Source organism: Aphidius gifuensis, linkage group LG3, assembly GCF_014905175.1.
Source record: "Aphidius gifuensis isolate YNYX2018 linkage group LG3, ASM1490517v1, whole genome shotgun sequence".
Classification (NCBI taxonomy): domain Eukaryota; kingdom Metazoa; phylum Arthropoda; class Insecta; order Hymenoptera; family Braconidae; genus Aphidius; species Aphidius gifuensis.
In genome coordinates, this window is record NC_057790.1 from 6,319,473 (window position 1) to 6,335,177 (window position 15,705).

The following is a 15,705-nucleotide window of genomic DNA, read 5'->3' on the forward strand; positions in this document are numbered from 1 at the left end:
ACAAAAAATCATTGTGCTTAAAAATATAAAAAGACTATGAATTTAATTGTGCCTATTATTAATAATTAATAGATCAAAATAGAAAAAAAAAAAAAATACAACATAATTACGTGTGAATTAATAAAATGATAAGTTTTTATAAATTTCGAAAAACACCGGCTTATCGAAAAAAAAAAAATGAATGAAAGAAAAATATCTAAATTCAAAGTATGATAAGTTTTATGGATTTTCCATTGTATATATGCGTATTATCATATATTTTTGTTATATATTTATAAATAATTGCACATGATAGGAAAAAATAAAAAAAAAAATTAAATAAAAAATTTAAATGATTGCTGTATATTTAATAAATATGTGGGATGTATTTTTTAAGTGAAGGTTTTTTTTTTTTATCAACAAGTATCATTGACATCATCATCATCACCATCATCATTATCATCATCGTCATCATGATTTAAAAGTCCTAGATTAAAAAAATAAATAAACAATAATTTTAATTTTTAATTTGTGTCTGGTGCTGGTTGCTGCTGCTCATGTCTGCTTCTCGAAATTTCGATAGTTAATTTCCAAAGTTAGCAACAATTACTACTTGATAATTACCACTTTAATTTGGACATCATAGCTTTACTAACAAAAGGACGTAATCGTCAAAAAACATCGAATCTAAAAGTAGAAAAATTCATTACAGGAAAATCTAATTTTTATGAACTTATTATAGAAAATAAAAAAGCTAATTATAAAACGGCATGCATTCATGGATAGAATATGAAATTTTTTATCAGCAACAGAGAATTAATTTTATTTTTTCCCAGAATAACTAGGATAAATCATTTTTATAACATGAGCTCCAGTATAAAAGGTCAAACTATTATTATTAAAAATATCATGTCATAGTTAAAAAATTTAAAATTTGCTTTCATTTATTTAATCAATTTTTTTATTTATATTAATATACAATATTATATGAATATTTAATTTTTTTTTAAGTGCTGATTCAACATATATAAATTTGTAAATTAATTATTTTTATTTTTCAATAATAAAATGTGCATTTTTTAAAATACAAATTCATTATTACAACACTTATTTTTATAAATTTTTACATCAAATTTTAATGATAAATTATAGGCTGCTGTTGAATGACTGTAATTAATTTTCTTTCAGGTGACATTATTAATTTAGGCCAATGAATAATATTGTTTCGAAAACTCCAATTAATTTTAGTTGTAAAAAATAATAATGTTGTTTGCATTTGCATGTTTTTTTTATTTATTTTACTTGTGTCCTTGAAAGAAAATTATATCACACTTCGACTTGTGTATCTACAAACTCTATGCATTTTAATATTTAATAAAAAATATTTATCCAATTGGTGATAATTGTGAGCGATAATTTTTTGTCCATATATATTAATTTTCAAATCACAACCAAGGCTTTAGCCATATTAAATTCACAAATTTTATTAGTTAACATTCACAATTTAGAAAACAAAAAAAAAAATATATATTTATCATCTTGTTTATTTTGTATTGTATAAGTTTGTTTTATCTGTTTATTTTTATGAACTATTGTGATAAAGTATACAATATTATTTTGTTGTGTCCTTGATAAATATTCATGTGAAATTAAAAATATTTTCTACTAAAAAAATATATGAATATCTTACTATGGCCATGTGTAAATTTAATTTTAAAATGTTAATTCCATTATGTAAACATACTTTGAAGGTCTATTATCTTTTTGTTTCAAACAAATTTTGCGCTTATTTACATGCAAAGTTTTTGTTCTTTTTTACAATACAAGTATAAATTATTTATAACTGTGTTGACATTGTTTAGTTACTTGCCTGAGTAATCAATTATGTACTTTATTTATTATTATTCATTTGAATGTTATTGATTTGTTTAAATTTCTACATTATACATTTATTCGAAAAATCCAGATCTTGTTTGTTTTTTGTTTAAATATAAATTGTCAATTAAATTTTATTCAATTTATTAAAAAATAAAATGCATCACACTGTCGTAATGTTATTGATTTAATTTATTTTCTATTTTTATGAATACGTGTGTTATTTAAAAGTACATTTATTTCAGATTGCTTAATTTTTTTTCGTCTCAAGCACGATTGCACATGGGGTGTTGATCGATCGACAACGCAACCATGTGCGTTAAGCTTTACCTAGTAACTAAAAATCATTAAAAGAATAAAAAAAGATAATTAATAAAGAAAAAAAAAAACAGAGTAGTATAATAGATAAAAAAAATATATATAATAAAACAATTGAAATCAATTTAAATAGAACTTTTTACCGATAGTAATTAGGCTTGAATGGTCCAGCTTTATTGAGGCCCATGTATTTAGCTTGTTCATCAGTGAGTTCAGTTAAATGAGCATCGAATGTAGGCAAATGCAATGATGCAACATATTCATCTAAATAAAAAATATTTTAATTATTATAATACAAATTTTAATTGGCTAAAATTAAATAATGAATAAAAACAAACCCATTTTTTTAGGCAATAAATAAACATCACTCTTGTAACGTCCAGATGGTGCATTAAATAATTCAATAAGTGCAAGTGCTTGTGTTGCAGCAGTTATTGATACAACAAATGATGGAATACTTGAACATGATAAATTAACAAGTCTACCTTCAGCCAATAAAACAATTCTTTTTCCATCAGGCCATATAACATGATCAACTTGTGATCTAACTTTTTCCCATGTTAAATCTGGTGTTCGTAAACTATTCTGTAACACACGAAAAAATAACAAATAAATCAATTGAATACATGAAATTTTTATGTATAAATTTAAACATACAATATCTATTTCTGTATTACTATGTCCCATGTTACAAACAACACATCCATTTTTCATTTTATCCATATGTTCACGTGTCACGACATTTTTATTTCCAGTTGCTGTTACAACAATATCAACATTTCGTATAACTTCATTGAGTTTCATTACACGAAAACCATCCATACTTGAAATAATAAAAATCATTAATTATTATTTTTAATAATGATAAGATTTACTATTATATATTTATATTAACCTTGCTTGAAGTGCACATATTGGATCAATTTCAGTTATGTATACAATACAACCAAGTCCTTTAAGTGCTTGACAACATCCTTTACCAACTTCACCATATCCACAAATAACAACTTGTTTACCACCAAACATAACATCTGTTGATCTTTTTAAACTATCAATAATACTTTCACGACAACTATATAAATTATCAAATTTTGTTTTTGTTACTGAATCATTAACATTCATTGCTGGTACAGTTAATTTACCAGCTTTTGATAATTGATAAAGTCTATGTACACCAGTAACACTCTCTTCAACAATACCTATTATAAATTAAATTAAAATTTATTAAATTTGAATATTTATTTATTAATTTTTTTTGTGTTTACCTTGTATCATTTTAAACATTGTATTATATTTTTTAAGCATAAGATGAGTTGCATCACCACCATCATCAAGTATCATATTTGGTTGCCAATTTTCAGCAGCAATACATTTATCAATACACCACCAAAAATCTTCTTCAGTTTCACCACGCCATGCAAATATTGGATAACCAGCATGTGCCAATGCAGCAGCAACTTCATTTTGAGTTGAATAAATATTACATGCTGCCCATCTTATTTGTGCACCAAGTTCAATCAGTGTTTCAATTAACACTGCTGTTTGTGCATTTATATGTGTACAGCCAACTATTTTTGCATTTTTCAATGGCTTTATTTATCATTAAAGAAAAAAAAAAACAATAATAAAATATTGTAAATTGGATTTTTTTAAATGTTTTATGTTTAATTTAGAAAATACCATATCATCTGCTGCTCGTTTACGTAATGCCATTATACCAGGCATTTCTTGTTCAGCAATTTCAATTTCTCTTCTTCCAAATGCATACTGATTAATATTTCTTACACAAAAATCAGTAAATCCTTTATCTGTTTTTTGTATTTTTTCACGTGGTGATACATCATCTTCTTCTGATGAGCTTCCTGTATAAGATGCTAAAAAGTTGAAAATAATGCCACAAAAAATTTGATGATTAGTTTAAAATGCATGATAAAAAAAAAGCTATGATAGTGAAATGGAATTAGAAAAATTAGCTTATTGAAATTATCATACCAGAACTGTAACTATCATTGCTGCTTGCTGATAATGAACGACTTCTATAACGAGTTGATTTTTTTAAAGCTCCTGATTTCGATTCCTAAAAAAAATTAACAGTAATAATTTTAAAAATATTTATTTACTTTAAATAACTACAAATAATAAAAAAAAAATATTAAAACAAGCTTAATATAAAATTTGTGTAACTATGTGCATTTTATTTTTTATATTTTTATTATTCACAAGGAAAAGTGAGGTAACAATGACAAAACAAGGACATATTTCTTTACAAGATTATTATTTTTTTTAAAAAAAGAGGATTTGTTCTATTTGTGTAAATAATTGGAACATTTATTTATTTATTCTATTTTTATTATTGAAAAAGCTTGATGGATTTTTAAGACAGGATAGGACATGCAACAATGATAAATTTTAAATTGTTTATTTACCTATAAATAAATTATGTGCTGATAAATATAAAACACAGACAAATAAATTATAAATAATAAAAAAATTTTTGGATATCAAAAAAGCGATTCCCAATAAATAAAACGAGCAAAGATATTTATTTTTAAATAATTATTAAAATATTGATTATTTACTTTGTTGTTTACTTCTTTTTTATTTATATTTTTTTTTTTTTTTTCATACACAAATAATCTCTTACTTACTAATTTTGTTCTCGGGCCGTGAAAGGCATTATTTGATGCCTCTAGGCTCTGAAATCACAACAACCAAAAATATTCATAATTTTTAATTAAAAAAAAAATAAAAACAAATCATTTTTTAAATTCACGATACCTTTTTAAATATCCCCACGAAATTCATAAATAAATAAATTATATTTTTATATTTAAAACACGTTTAAAATATACAAAAAAAAAAAATTTCCTTTTTTTTTTCGTGCAAGAAAAAGAAAACTACCAGCTAATTTTTTTTTTTTTTTTTAATCTATGTGCATTAATTAATCGATAATAAAAAAAATAAAAAAAAAAAATTATGCTCTATATTTAAAAAAGCCAATAATAATAATTTGTATTTTTTTTTTTTAAATTATTTCTCTGATAGTAATTGATAATAATTTTCAAGTGTACACATGCATATTTAATTTTTTTGTAATAATAAATAATTCCGATTGATTTTGGAGCTGTGGGTCTCATTGTTAAACATCTTGGTAATAAAAATTAATCAACAAGGGAATTTAATTCAAACACTAATTCATTCCAAGTTGAATTTACAAATTGACTAATGAAAAAAAAAACATTTTCAAGATGTTGGCAATGACAATAACAATGCCGGTTAATAACATCTGTTGTTTGGCATTTTAATTATCATCAATACCCGAATGGCTTACGTAATTGTTTGCATGTGACAGTTGAATATCAAAAAAAAAAAAACAATAAAAAAAAGTGACACAAGGTTTTTTCATCGACGCAAATTTACTCACCAATAAATTGACTAAAAAAATAATAATTAAATTTATAACGTACTTATTTTATGAGCTCATAATAAATAATTTAAAAATTTTATAAATAATGACACTTGTCATTAAAACCTGATAACAATAATATTTATTTTTTTTATTTTTTAAAAACCCACACCAAGAGACCAATAAAAGCTACGAACCAACAACAACGTCAATGACATATATCATTGATTGTCATTTAGAAAAAAATAAAATAAAATAATGGTTTTGATGATAAATAAAATGACTTTATTGTTAATTTAATAAAACCAACCTTTGTTGATGATGCTGGATCAGTAACCGGTGTATCAGTCACATTGTTTGTTGACTCTTTTTGCGATGATAATGTTTGTGGACCATTGCTGTCAGCCATCTTTACAACACGGCGAATTTGCCCGAATGCTACAAAATAATATTGTTCACGACTTGAACATCAGCTGGTTCAGCTTCATGATCAATTGAAGAGAGGGAGAATCACGAGGCATCAGGGCCGTACTCTAACATATTGACTTAATTGATTTGTCAATTAAATTTAATCAAGCTCAATTTAAAAATATTTAAATTAAAAAAAAAAAGGCAAAAGGTTCTATTAGTATAAGCTCAACTCCAAAATTTTTATATATAAAATAATTGTTTTTCTTTTGTTTATTATAATAATAGTAAATGATAAATTTATAAGTTAAAAAATAAATAAATTAATGACTGCATTTAACAGATACTTTAATCTGTTTGTTAAATTAAAATTAATTGACTGTTTCGATGATTTAAAAAAAAAAAAAAATACAAATTTGTTTGTGGTTTGAATTAATAATTGTCTATTCAATTTTAAAAATCATGTTAACAAATACAATTGATAGATAATTATGCAGTTGTTGTTTGTGCTTCCTTTTGTTCTTTTTGCTCTTCGGCAATACGATCTTTCTTGAGTTGACCCATGAAAGATGATTTGTCGGCAGCAGTTTGGAAACGACCATGACCAAATTTGGAACTGGTATCGATGAACTTGAGGTTGATCTTTTCCAATGCTGCACGTTTTGTGTGAACCAAAAGAGACTGTAAAGACAAATAAATTTTATTAATAATTTGTTTTATTTTAATAATTAAATATATTTTTTTTTGTATTAATTTTTCAGTCCTATCATTCAATATCATGGAAATTTATCATAATGAATATTTTTTGGCTCTATTCGAATTTCATCATGTTAATTATTAATTGAGTTGATAAATGATTAAAAAAAAATTTTTAATAAAATTTACCTTGCGAAGAGTAATGACACGTTTTTTTGGTCCCATGCAACATCCCTTGACCATGATGAAGTCGTTGTTAACCTCACCATAATGGGGGAAACCTCCCATTGGTGTGATGGTTTTTTCAGTCAAATCGTACTCAGTTGAGGCATTGTTTTTGATAACCTAATTATTTAAAACAAATAAATAAAACATTAATAAATCTTGTTTAACAACAATAATAATAAATATATTTTTATGATTGATAAATTGTTGGTGGACGGGAGGCTCAACCAAGAAATCATATTCATGTTGAGTACTATGAGTCCAAACATTTTATTGTAGCCACGCTTCATACCCCCAACAAAACCAAAGGATGCTAATCAAACTCCAAACCATTAAGAGTATCGACTCGCGAAGCGGCACAATTAATTTTTAAAATAATAACATGTTAAATTGATAATTACCCTTCCATCTTTGGTGTGGATTCCTTGTCCAATTCTGTAGATTTTTTTGTTAATCTCAGTACGATGATGATAACCTTTTTGACCAGCACGAGCAACAGTGAATGATACTCTGCTTGGATGCCATGCACCAATACAGGCAACCTTTCTGAGACCCTTGTGTGTCTTACGGGGAAGTTTCTTTGTGTGCCAACGTGAAGTAACACCTGGAATAAACATTAAACAACATTTAATAATTTGATTTTAAACAATTAAAATAAAAATATGTTCAAGTTATTTTAATGGACTTCAGGAGGAAGGCAGCATGAGTGATGTCGTCAAATTTAAAAATCAGAAATGCACATCATGCTTTCATCATTTATCCATGATAAATGACTGAAAATTTATATAAATAAATTGTTAATATGATAATACCTTTTGTTCCTTTTCCCTTGGTAACACCAATAACATCAATCATCTCATCTTGAGCGAAGACATTGTTGACTGGAATTGGTTTTTCCAAATGATCACGTGCCCATTGTACTTTATCAGCAATGGTACCACCGTTCAATTGGATTTCCATGATGTTGGCTTTCTTTTGACGTTGTCTCAAAAGTTTCATCTATAACAATTAATAAAATTTAAATTAACATCATCATTTCTTATTAATGGTAACAAATAAAATAATATTTTCAATTGAAAAATATGTTTACCTGAGTGTGTGCAATAACACGAACAACTTTGCAGTATTTGACAATTTTTTTAAGATCTTTTTCAATTGATTTACGTCCCAAATCATCTTGCCATTTTTTTGATGCCTTGGTAAAAGCCTTCTTCTTGCTCTTGTACCTAAATAATTATCAATGAAGAAAAATCCAAGTGGTTAGATGTTGTTTCTCTAGTCATCATAATAATTGACCTCCAAAAATCTGTAACGTGTCAATCTCGTCATTTGAAAAATGAGAGGAGACTGAGCACATTTTTTGGACAAGCCAATTTATAATACGAGTATTTTAACCTCAATTATAAGGCTTCAATTCCAATTAAAAACTCTCATCTACCGAGCGGAGAGCTTTATCATTTTGGTTAGTCAAATTTGTCAAAAATAATTCTTAAATTAACATGCAATTGATTATAATATTTAATTGATGGTCTGTAGACAGTATGGTTTACTCATTGGCATTGTCCAATGGACTACCAAACAAGGTTATGGAATATACTGACTTACTATACACTCCTACCTAGATAGGGGACAGATTTATTATTCGACGCTGTGATAAAACTATCATGGTTCAATATTGAACTAAGTTCTTTATTCACAACACCTGAAAGACCAGTGTTGACGGTTTTTACACCACAACACCTATCGATCAGGATAAACGTCGTTTAATTTATACAATAAATTATTGAATTATTATCAAGATGCTTACCAATTTTTGTAGAAGCGTCTACGACAATCTTCTGACAAATGTTCAGCCCAGACAGTTGTCAAGGCACGAAGACCATGTGGTGTCTCAATGTAACCAACACATCCAACGATCATCATTGGTGGAGTTTCAAGAATGGTTACTGCTTCAACAATTTCCTTCTTGTTGATCTCTGTTTAATTTACAAAAAAATACATGTTAATAAATTTTGTTCAACTAGTGAGTATTATTTTGTGTTTAACAAGACAAATGCTTCATGAATTTAACAGATGGATTAACCAAGATTTTGGAGCAACACAACACGTTTTCCAACATAACCTCAGTTGATATTTGATTTAATATTCAAGATGATGGATAATGGTGATTGCAATTTGTCTTGGAGTCAAAGTAAATGAAGATAATATTTAATTTGATTACTTACTTGAACCTGGACGATCAGCTTCACGTACAACATGGGTCATACCGGCTTTGTAACCAATGAAAGCAGTTAAATGAACTGGTTTTGATGGGTCATCGACTGGGAAAGCCTTTACTTTACCACGATGACGTTGGGATCTTTTTTTTGGGTAGAAACCCATAGAACCATGACGTGGGGCACTAAATTTACGATGAGACTGGAAATTAATGGTTAATTAAAACATTACATTAATTATTGAAAGGTTGTTTAATTAAAATTCACATTTTATTTTCAACAAAAATAATGAGTTTAAATTGATTTTAGTAATTAAATAACTTGATGTATCAATTGATTAATTATTTAAGAATACAAATTGACAATTTATTTCTAATAAATACTTGTGATGCTTATTATTTTTACAGATTATAATTTAATTATTTAGCGAGTCAGTTGAGCAAGGTACTTACCATCTTGAAATCCCCGGAGTAAATGAGAGAGGCACAGGGAAAACAGTGGTTTTATAGCATGCTCAAAATGGCTGATATCAATGTTGCCAACTGTTGCCCACTTATTTTTTTTTCAGAAAAAAGCGCTGCTAGCGGTTAAATAAAAAAGATTATATTATTTATAATAATTTTTTTTTTTTAATTAACAATTAAATACAAATTTAAATAAATAATAATTTTTGTTTATATTAAAAAATTTTTTTTTAATTTTTTGTCCATGATTGATGTTTAATAAATGAATAATAAATAATTAGAATTAAAAATTATTTGACAATGTTAATTGTTTATTGAATATTATTTATTATTTTATTGATAAATAATTTTATTTGTTATATTATTTATACAAATATTAATAATTAAAATAATATTTATTTTTCTATTAATTTATAATAAAATTGTTAACATGATTTAGTTTATAAATGAATAATAAATTTTTGTATTGTTTATATTATTATTTATTAATTGTTTATTGAATATTATTTATTATTTTATTGATAAATAATTTTATTTGTTATATTATTTATAAATTATAACACTCATATTAAAAATTAATAATTTAATATTTCGATTTTTCTATTAATTTATAATCGAAATTGTTATAAGCATTGTTTAGTTTATAAAAAAACAAACTAAATTTTTGTATTGTTTATATTATTATTTATAAACAAATTAATTTATCAATTGTTCATTTATTATTATTTATTTATTAACAAATTTATCAATAGAATATTAATAAATTTATTTTAACCTGAAAAACACGTGACAAATATTTCGAAAAACAAAATTATTAATAATTAATAATATCAATAAACAAATTCCATTTATTTTTTTTTAATTACGAAAAATTATCGTTATTTATTATTAAAAATATATAAAAAAAAAAGAAAATGGCTTTTTACATATTACAATGATTCTTAATAATAAAAAATTAATTTTTTTAAATTCTTAAATTACATTTATTACTACAAGATAATTTCATTTATGATGTCAAAAATATTGTTGTTTTTGTTGACTTAAAAAATAATTACTTCAAAGTAGAAAAAAAAAAAAAAAAAGTATTAACGTAGTTATAAAATTAAAAATAAAATTAAGTTGATTATTTAAATGAGAGGAAAAAAAAATGTATAATGGTCAACATTATCGTTTACGTGAACGAAGACCAGGTCTTGTTGCAACAGATATTTCATCGTCATCATCATCGTCATTCTGAATATCTGCATCATGATCATCGTGATTTGTAAATAATTTTTTTTTTGATCTTGTTTTAGATTTTTCAGTTGATGGACATACTTGTGCTTGTGCTAAACAACGACGTGTAACTCTTTTAGTTTCAGATCCAGATAATTCAACAACAGACATATCACTATTTTGATCATCATTATTATATTTTGCTGGTTTTTTAACTGTTCTTTTTGTACGTCTTGGTGCTATTGATTCATCATCAGATGTATTATCATCTTTTTCACGACGATTTCTTCTTCCACGATCAGCTGATGGTGCTGTAAATACTTTATCATCATCATCAATAATATTATTAATAACATTATTATTATTGTTAATAATATTATTATTTTTTTCACGTAATGTTTTTATGTTATTTTGTAATTTATCTATTTCACAACTTAGTCTTTTAATTTGTGATTGTAAATCAGCAACTAAACGTTCATATTTTTTTCAAATGTTTCCATTTCTAAATCTTGATACTATTTTTTTTTCATTATATGATTTCTTCATTTTACTAAATCTTTTTAGATAATTCTGTTTTGTATTTAATTTTTCATTATACGTCTTTTCACGTTCAGCTGATTTTAAATCTTTTAATAAAATTTTTGATTCTTTTTCTAATCTTTTTGATTCTTGTTCCATACAAATTAATTCTTCATTTTTTAGCTTCAATGTTATTGAATCTTTACAATTTGCTTCTAAACGTTTTATTTCAATTTCATTATCAGCTTCTTTTTTCTTTGCTTCATCTAATTGTACTTTTAATGATGTTATTTTTTTTTCATAATTATCAATTATATGATGTAATGCATCAACATCATTTTTTAAATTTTTAGTTTCTTGTATTTGTTGTTCTAAATTTTCAATTTTTTCTTCTAATAATAATCGATCAGCTGAATTATTCAAGTCTTGAAGTTGTAAAAGTTTATCTTCAAGTTCACTGATTAATGGCAGATGTTCTTTTTCACATACTGCTGATAAATCATTAATTTTTTTATTTAATTCTTCTTCATGTAATTTTGCATTTAATTGCAATTGTTCAACTTCAATATTCATTTCTTTTATTTTATCTTTGAGGAAAGCAATTTGTTCCTCAAGATCTATTTCATTTTGTTTCATTTGTTTTAATTTATTCTCAAGATCAGAATTTACTGCACGTGATGCTGTTAGGTCTTTAGTTAATGTATCAATTTGAAGTTCATTACTCGATAACAAAGCCTTGAGATTGGAAATACTTTCCATTAACTTTTGATTATCTTCACTGATATTTTTAAGACGAGTTGATTCAATTGAATATTGATTATTTAAAGTATCATAACTAATTTGTATTTTATCAAAATCTTTTCTAAGTTGTTCATATTCTTCATCATCAACATTTTGTGATGATTGAATAGACTTGTCATGATGACTAATATCAAGTTTAACATTTGAAAAACTTGTTTGACACTCGTTATTAATATTATCAGATTTATCATTATTAAAATTATTTTTCTTTAAATCATCAAGATCTTTTGTTACTTTTGTTAAACAATCTTTTGTACTTAACATATCATTCTTCAATGATTCAACTTCAATTGATTTTGCATTTAATTTTTCATATAATGCAACATTTTCAGCTTCAAAATTTGTTAATTTTTCTTCAAGTTGAGCTATTATTTGTTGTTGATCAACTGGTGATGATGGTGGTGATGATGATGATGATGGTTGTTCTTGATTATCAATAAATACTGTTCGATTATTATTACCTAAAGATGATGGTGATAAAATTTCTTGTTTAATTTTAATATTACTAATGTCATTTGTATTATTTTGAGTTAAATTAAATGATAAATTACTTTGTTTTTGTAATTCTTTAATTTTTTCATATTGAAGATTTAATTTTCTTTCAAGTACAATATTTTCTTTACATTTTTTATCATATAATGCTTCAATATCATTTGACATATTTTGTAATTCACCAATTTTTTCATTTGATAAAAGTACAATTGATTCTAATTCACTTATTTTTATATCTTTTTGATGACCATCATTTGTTATATTAATATAATCATTTTTAGCTTCATTTAATATTTGTTTTAAATATTTATTTTTATCTTGAAGTTGTTCTAATTGTTTTTTTAATTCATTAATATAAGAATTTGTTTCTGAATTATTAACATTATCCTTTTGAAATGATTCAATTAATAATTTTGAATTTTCTAAATCTTTTTTAATAATACCAAGTTCATATGATAATGTATTTTTTTCAACTTCAATTTGATCTTTTTCTTTACGTAAATCTTTATTTGCTGTTTTCATAGCAATTAATTTTTCATTTAATCTTTCATTATCAATTTTTAATTCATTAATTATTATGTTATCTTTTTTATTATTATTATTGGCATCTTCATCATCATTATCATCATCAGTTTCACTGTCATCATCATCATCATCTTGTTCATTATTATCAAGATCAATTGTTCTTTTACGTTTTCTACTTTTTAATGCATTTATTTTTTGTTTATAATATTCTTCAACTTGATTAACAGACCATTCAATTGCATCTTCTTGTTGTTGTTCAGCTTCTTTTATTCTATTCATATAATTTGCTTCTAATTTAGCCATCATTGCTGAATGTAAATTAGCCATTTCTTCACGTATATTCATATCTTTTTGTAAAAATGAAGCTTTTAATGATGATATTTCTTTTTTTAACTTATTATTTTCATCCATAAGATACTCATAATCTTCTTGTGTTATTGATATGTCATTATCATCATCATCATTATTGTCATCATCTTCATCTTCTTCTTCATCATTATCATCATATTCAGATGCTGATTCAGCAATACTTAACAGTTCAGTTTTATCATCCCAATCAGTTGTTGTTTTTTGTGTTTGTTCAACAACCAATGAAAATCTTGATGTATTTTTTTTACGTTTAATTTTTTTAGGTTCAATAACAATTTTTTTAGCAATTGCAGCTAAATTTAATACATTTTGAGTTTCAATATATAAATTTGGTATTGGATTAATATTAACAACTAATGCCATATATTCTTTACCTGATAATGCATTTTGAAATAATCTTGTTAATTTTGAATCACGAAATGGACCAGTATGTTCATTTCTTTGTTTAATACATTGTCCATCATATATTGATTTAAGACAACGTCCAAATACCATTAAACTTGTATTAATATTTTGTGCTTCTTTTAATCTATCACCAACATTAAGAGTTTTTTTAAGTCTTTCAGAACCAGCTAAATCACAAAATGAAAATTGACTTATTTCAACAGTATCTGGACTATTTTCAATATAATATTTTAATACTGTTATTTTAAATATACAATGTGATCTTGAACTACGTGCATTTAATGCTGTTGCAGCAACTTTTAAATTATATTGTCCAGCCATTAATACTTGATATGCTTCTGATCCAGAATTAACACATATTTGTTTAAGTCCTTTAATAAATGGACGTCCATGATGATCTGTTGCTAATTTTAATGGTGGACGACGTTTTTGACAATCATTTGATAATAAATCATATATTGTTTCATTATATATTTCAGTAAATGATACCCATACAATATATTGTGCATCTGTTGATTGACTTGTACGTACTGGTGATTCTTCTTCAAGTTTTTTTTGCATTTCTTTATATGCATTAATATATTGTATTTTATCTGGTATATTAAATGACAATAATTTTTGTTTAAATTCAAGTTCTTGTAGTCTTTCAATTGATGATAAATTAACAACATCACAATTATACATTGGTTTGTAGCATGGTGTTAATCTTGGATTAATATTTGCAAATACATATTCAAGACTTCGAGGTATTATTCCAGGACGTGCTGATGTTCCTTGAAGTGTATAAGATTTACCAGAATTTGTTGTACCTGTTTAAAAAATATATATATATGTTAATCAAATAAATATTAATAAAATTATTTAATAAATTGTAAATTACCATATGTCATTGCTGTACAATTTTGTCCAGATAAAAATTTAATTAACATTGGTTTCATAGCCTGTTCAAATATTGCCAATTGTGTTGTTTCTGGTCCAAATGTTTCAGTGAATGTAAATTTTCTAGTAACAGTATCAACTGAATTTTTTTTCATTGACACTGATGTATTATCAAAACATGGTAGCTTAGTTAATAATGTTGTTTGATTTATTATTTTATATGCATCTTCAAGTTCTTTTGTTATTTTTAATTTACTTGGAAATGGTTTCATACGTAAATATACTTTGACAGTTTGTGATGATAATGTTTCAGCATCTAATGATGCAACTGAATCATGACAAATTGATTCTTCACTTTCATATACTGATAACAAATTTATTTTTGATTCTTTTGATATTATTGGACGATGTCCATATGCCAAAATGCTTGGATCTCTGCCATATAAATATGACATGTTTTCTCGTGACATGATGGAACCATCAGATGGTCTTATTGGATCCATCAATGTCTCCTCCTAAATTAAACATATTCATAATAATTATTAACTCATTTTTAATACTCTAAATGCATTTTTATGTTATTATTGTTATTATTATTTGTTATTTGCTTTATTGTCATCAAAGGATAATTTTATTTATGTTAATTTTATATCAAATAAATGCTAGCTTACCTTGGAGGCATCCTCCTTTGTTTCATTCATAATTAGTTAATTATATTTATCAATATTTATGGATACTTTTTAAATAAATTATTCACAACTTTTAGACAGGACGCACATTTAACTTTGCATTCCCTCGCAAATCGGCAAATGTATTATCTTTTTTTTTTCAGCAGTGTTTTTAAGCTGTTGACTGATCAATTGACGGTTTGGTTTAAACTTTAATCATTGCTCTGATTCGTCTTTCTAAAACG

General features: G+C 24.9%; 3 protein-coding genes across 6 annotated transcripts; all 3 read right to left on the reverse strand.

Annotated features, from left to right (window-relative positions):
• Positions 1-900: 900 nt before the first annotated feature.
• Positions 901-6,058, reverse strand: LOC122851737 (adenosylhomocysteinase-like 1). Of its 4 annotated transcripts, none has more exons than XM_044151167.1 (10): positions 5,889-6,056; positions 4,821-4,868; positions 4,165-4,249; positions 3,853-4,046; positions 3,438-3,762; positions 3,068-3,371; positions 2,830-2,995; positions 2,511-2,757; positions 2,316-2,436; positions 901-2,191 (listed from the first exon to the last, which is right to left on the reverse strand). In XM_044151167.1, the coding sequence occupies exons 1-10, from the start codon at positions 5,985-5,987 to the stop codon at positions 2,185-2,187; spliced, it is 1,596 nt and encodes a 531-aa protein (XP_044007102.1). In that variant the 5' UTR covers positions 5,988-6,056; the 3' UTR covers positions 901-2,184. The 4 variants fall into 4 exon arrangements, with proteins under 4 accessions (XP_044007102.1, XP_044007104.1, XP_044007103.1 ...); XM_044151168.1 differs by having other exon boundaries at positions 913-2,191; positions 3,853-4,034; positions 5,889-6,058; XM_044151169.1 differs by lacking the exon at positions 4,821-4,868 and having other exon boundaries at positions 906-2,191; positions 5,889-6,055.
• Positions 6,059-6,226: 168 nt separating this feature from the next.
• Positions 6,227-9,655, reverse strand: LOC122851739 (60S ribosomal protein L3). Its single transcript, XM_044151171.1, has 8 exons — positions 9,576-9,655; positions 9,133-9,325; positions 8,715-8,883; positions 7,998-8,133; positions 7,720-7,906; positions 7,309-7,511; positions 6,872-7,027; positions 6,227-6,667 (listed from the first exon to the last, which is right to left on the reverse strand). Exons 1-8 carry the CDS (start codon positions 9,576-9,578, stop codon positions 6,476-6,478), a joined length of 1,239 nt encoding a protein of 412 aa, XP_044007106.1. The 5' UTR covers positions 9,579-9,655; the 3' UTR covers positions 6,227-6,475.
• A 1,096-nt stretch (positions 9,656-10,751) lies between these two features.
• LOC122853561 (kinesin-like protein KIF20A) lies at positions 10,752-15,695 on the reverse strand. The gene is made up of 4 exons (XM_044154062.1): positions 15,464-15,695; positions 14,794-15,307; positions 11,354-14,722; positions 10,752-11,122 (listed from the first exon to the last, which is right to left on the reverse strand). Exons 1-4 carry the CDS (start codon positions 15,491-15,493, stop codon positions 10,752-10,754), a joined length of 4,284 nt encoding a protein of 1,427 aa, XP_044009997.1. The 5' UTR covers positions 15,494-15,695.
• Positions 15,696-15,705: the final 10 nt, after the last annotated feature.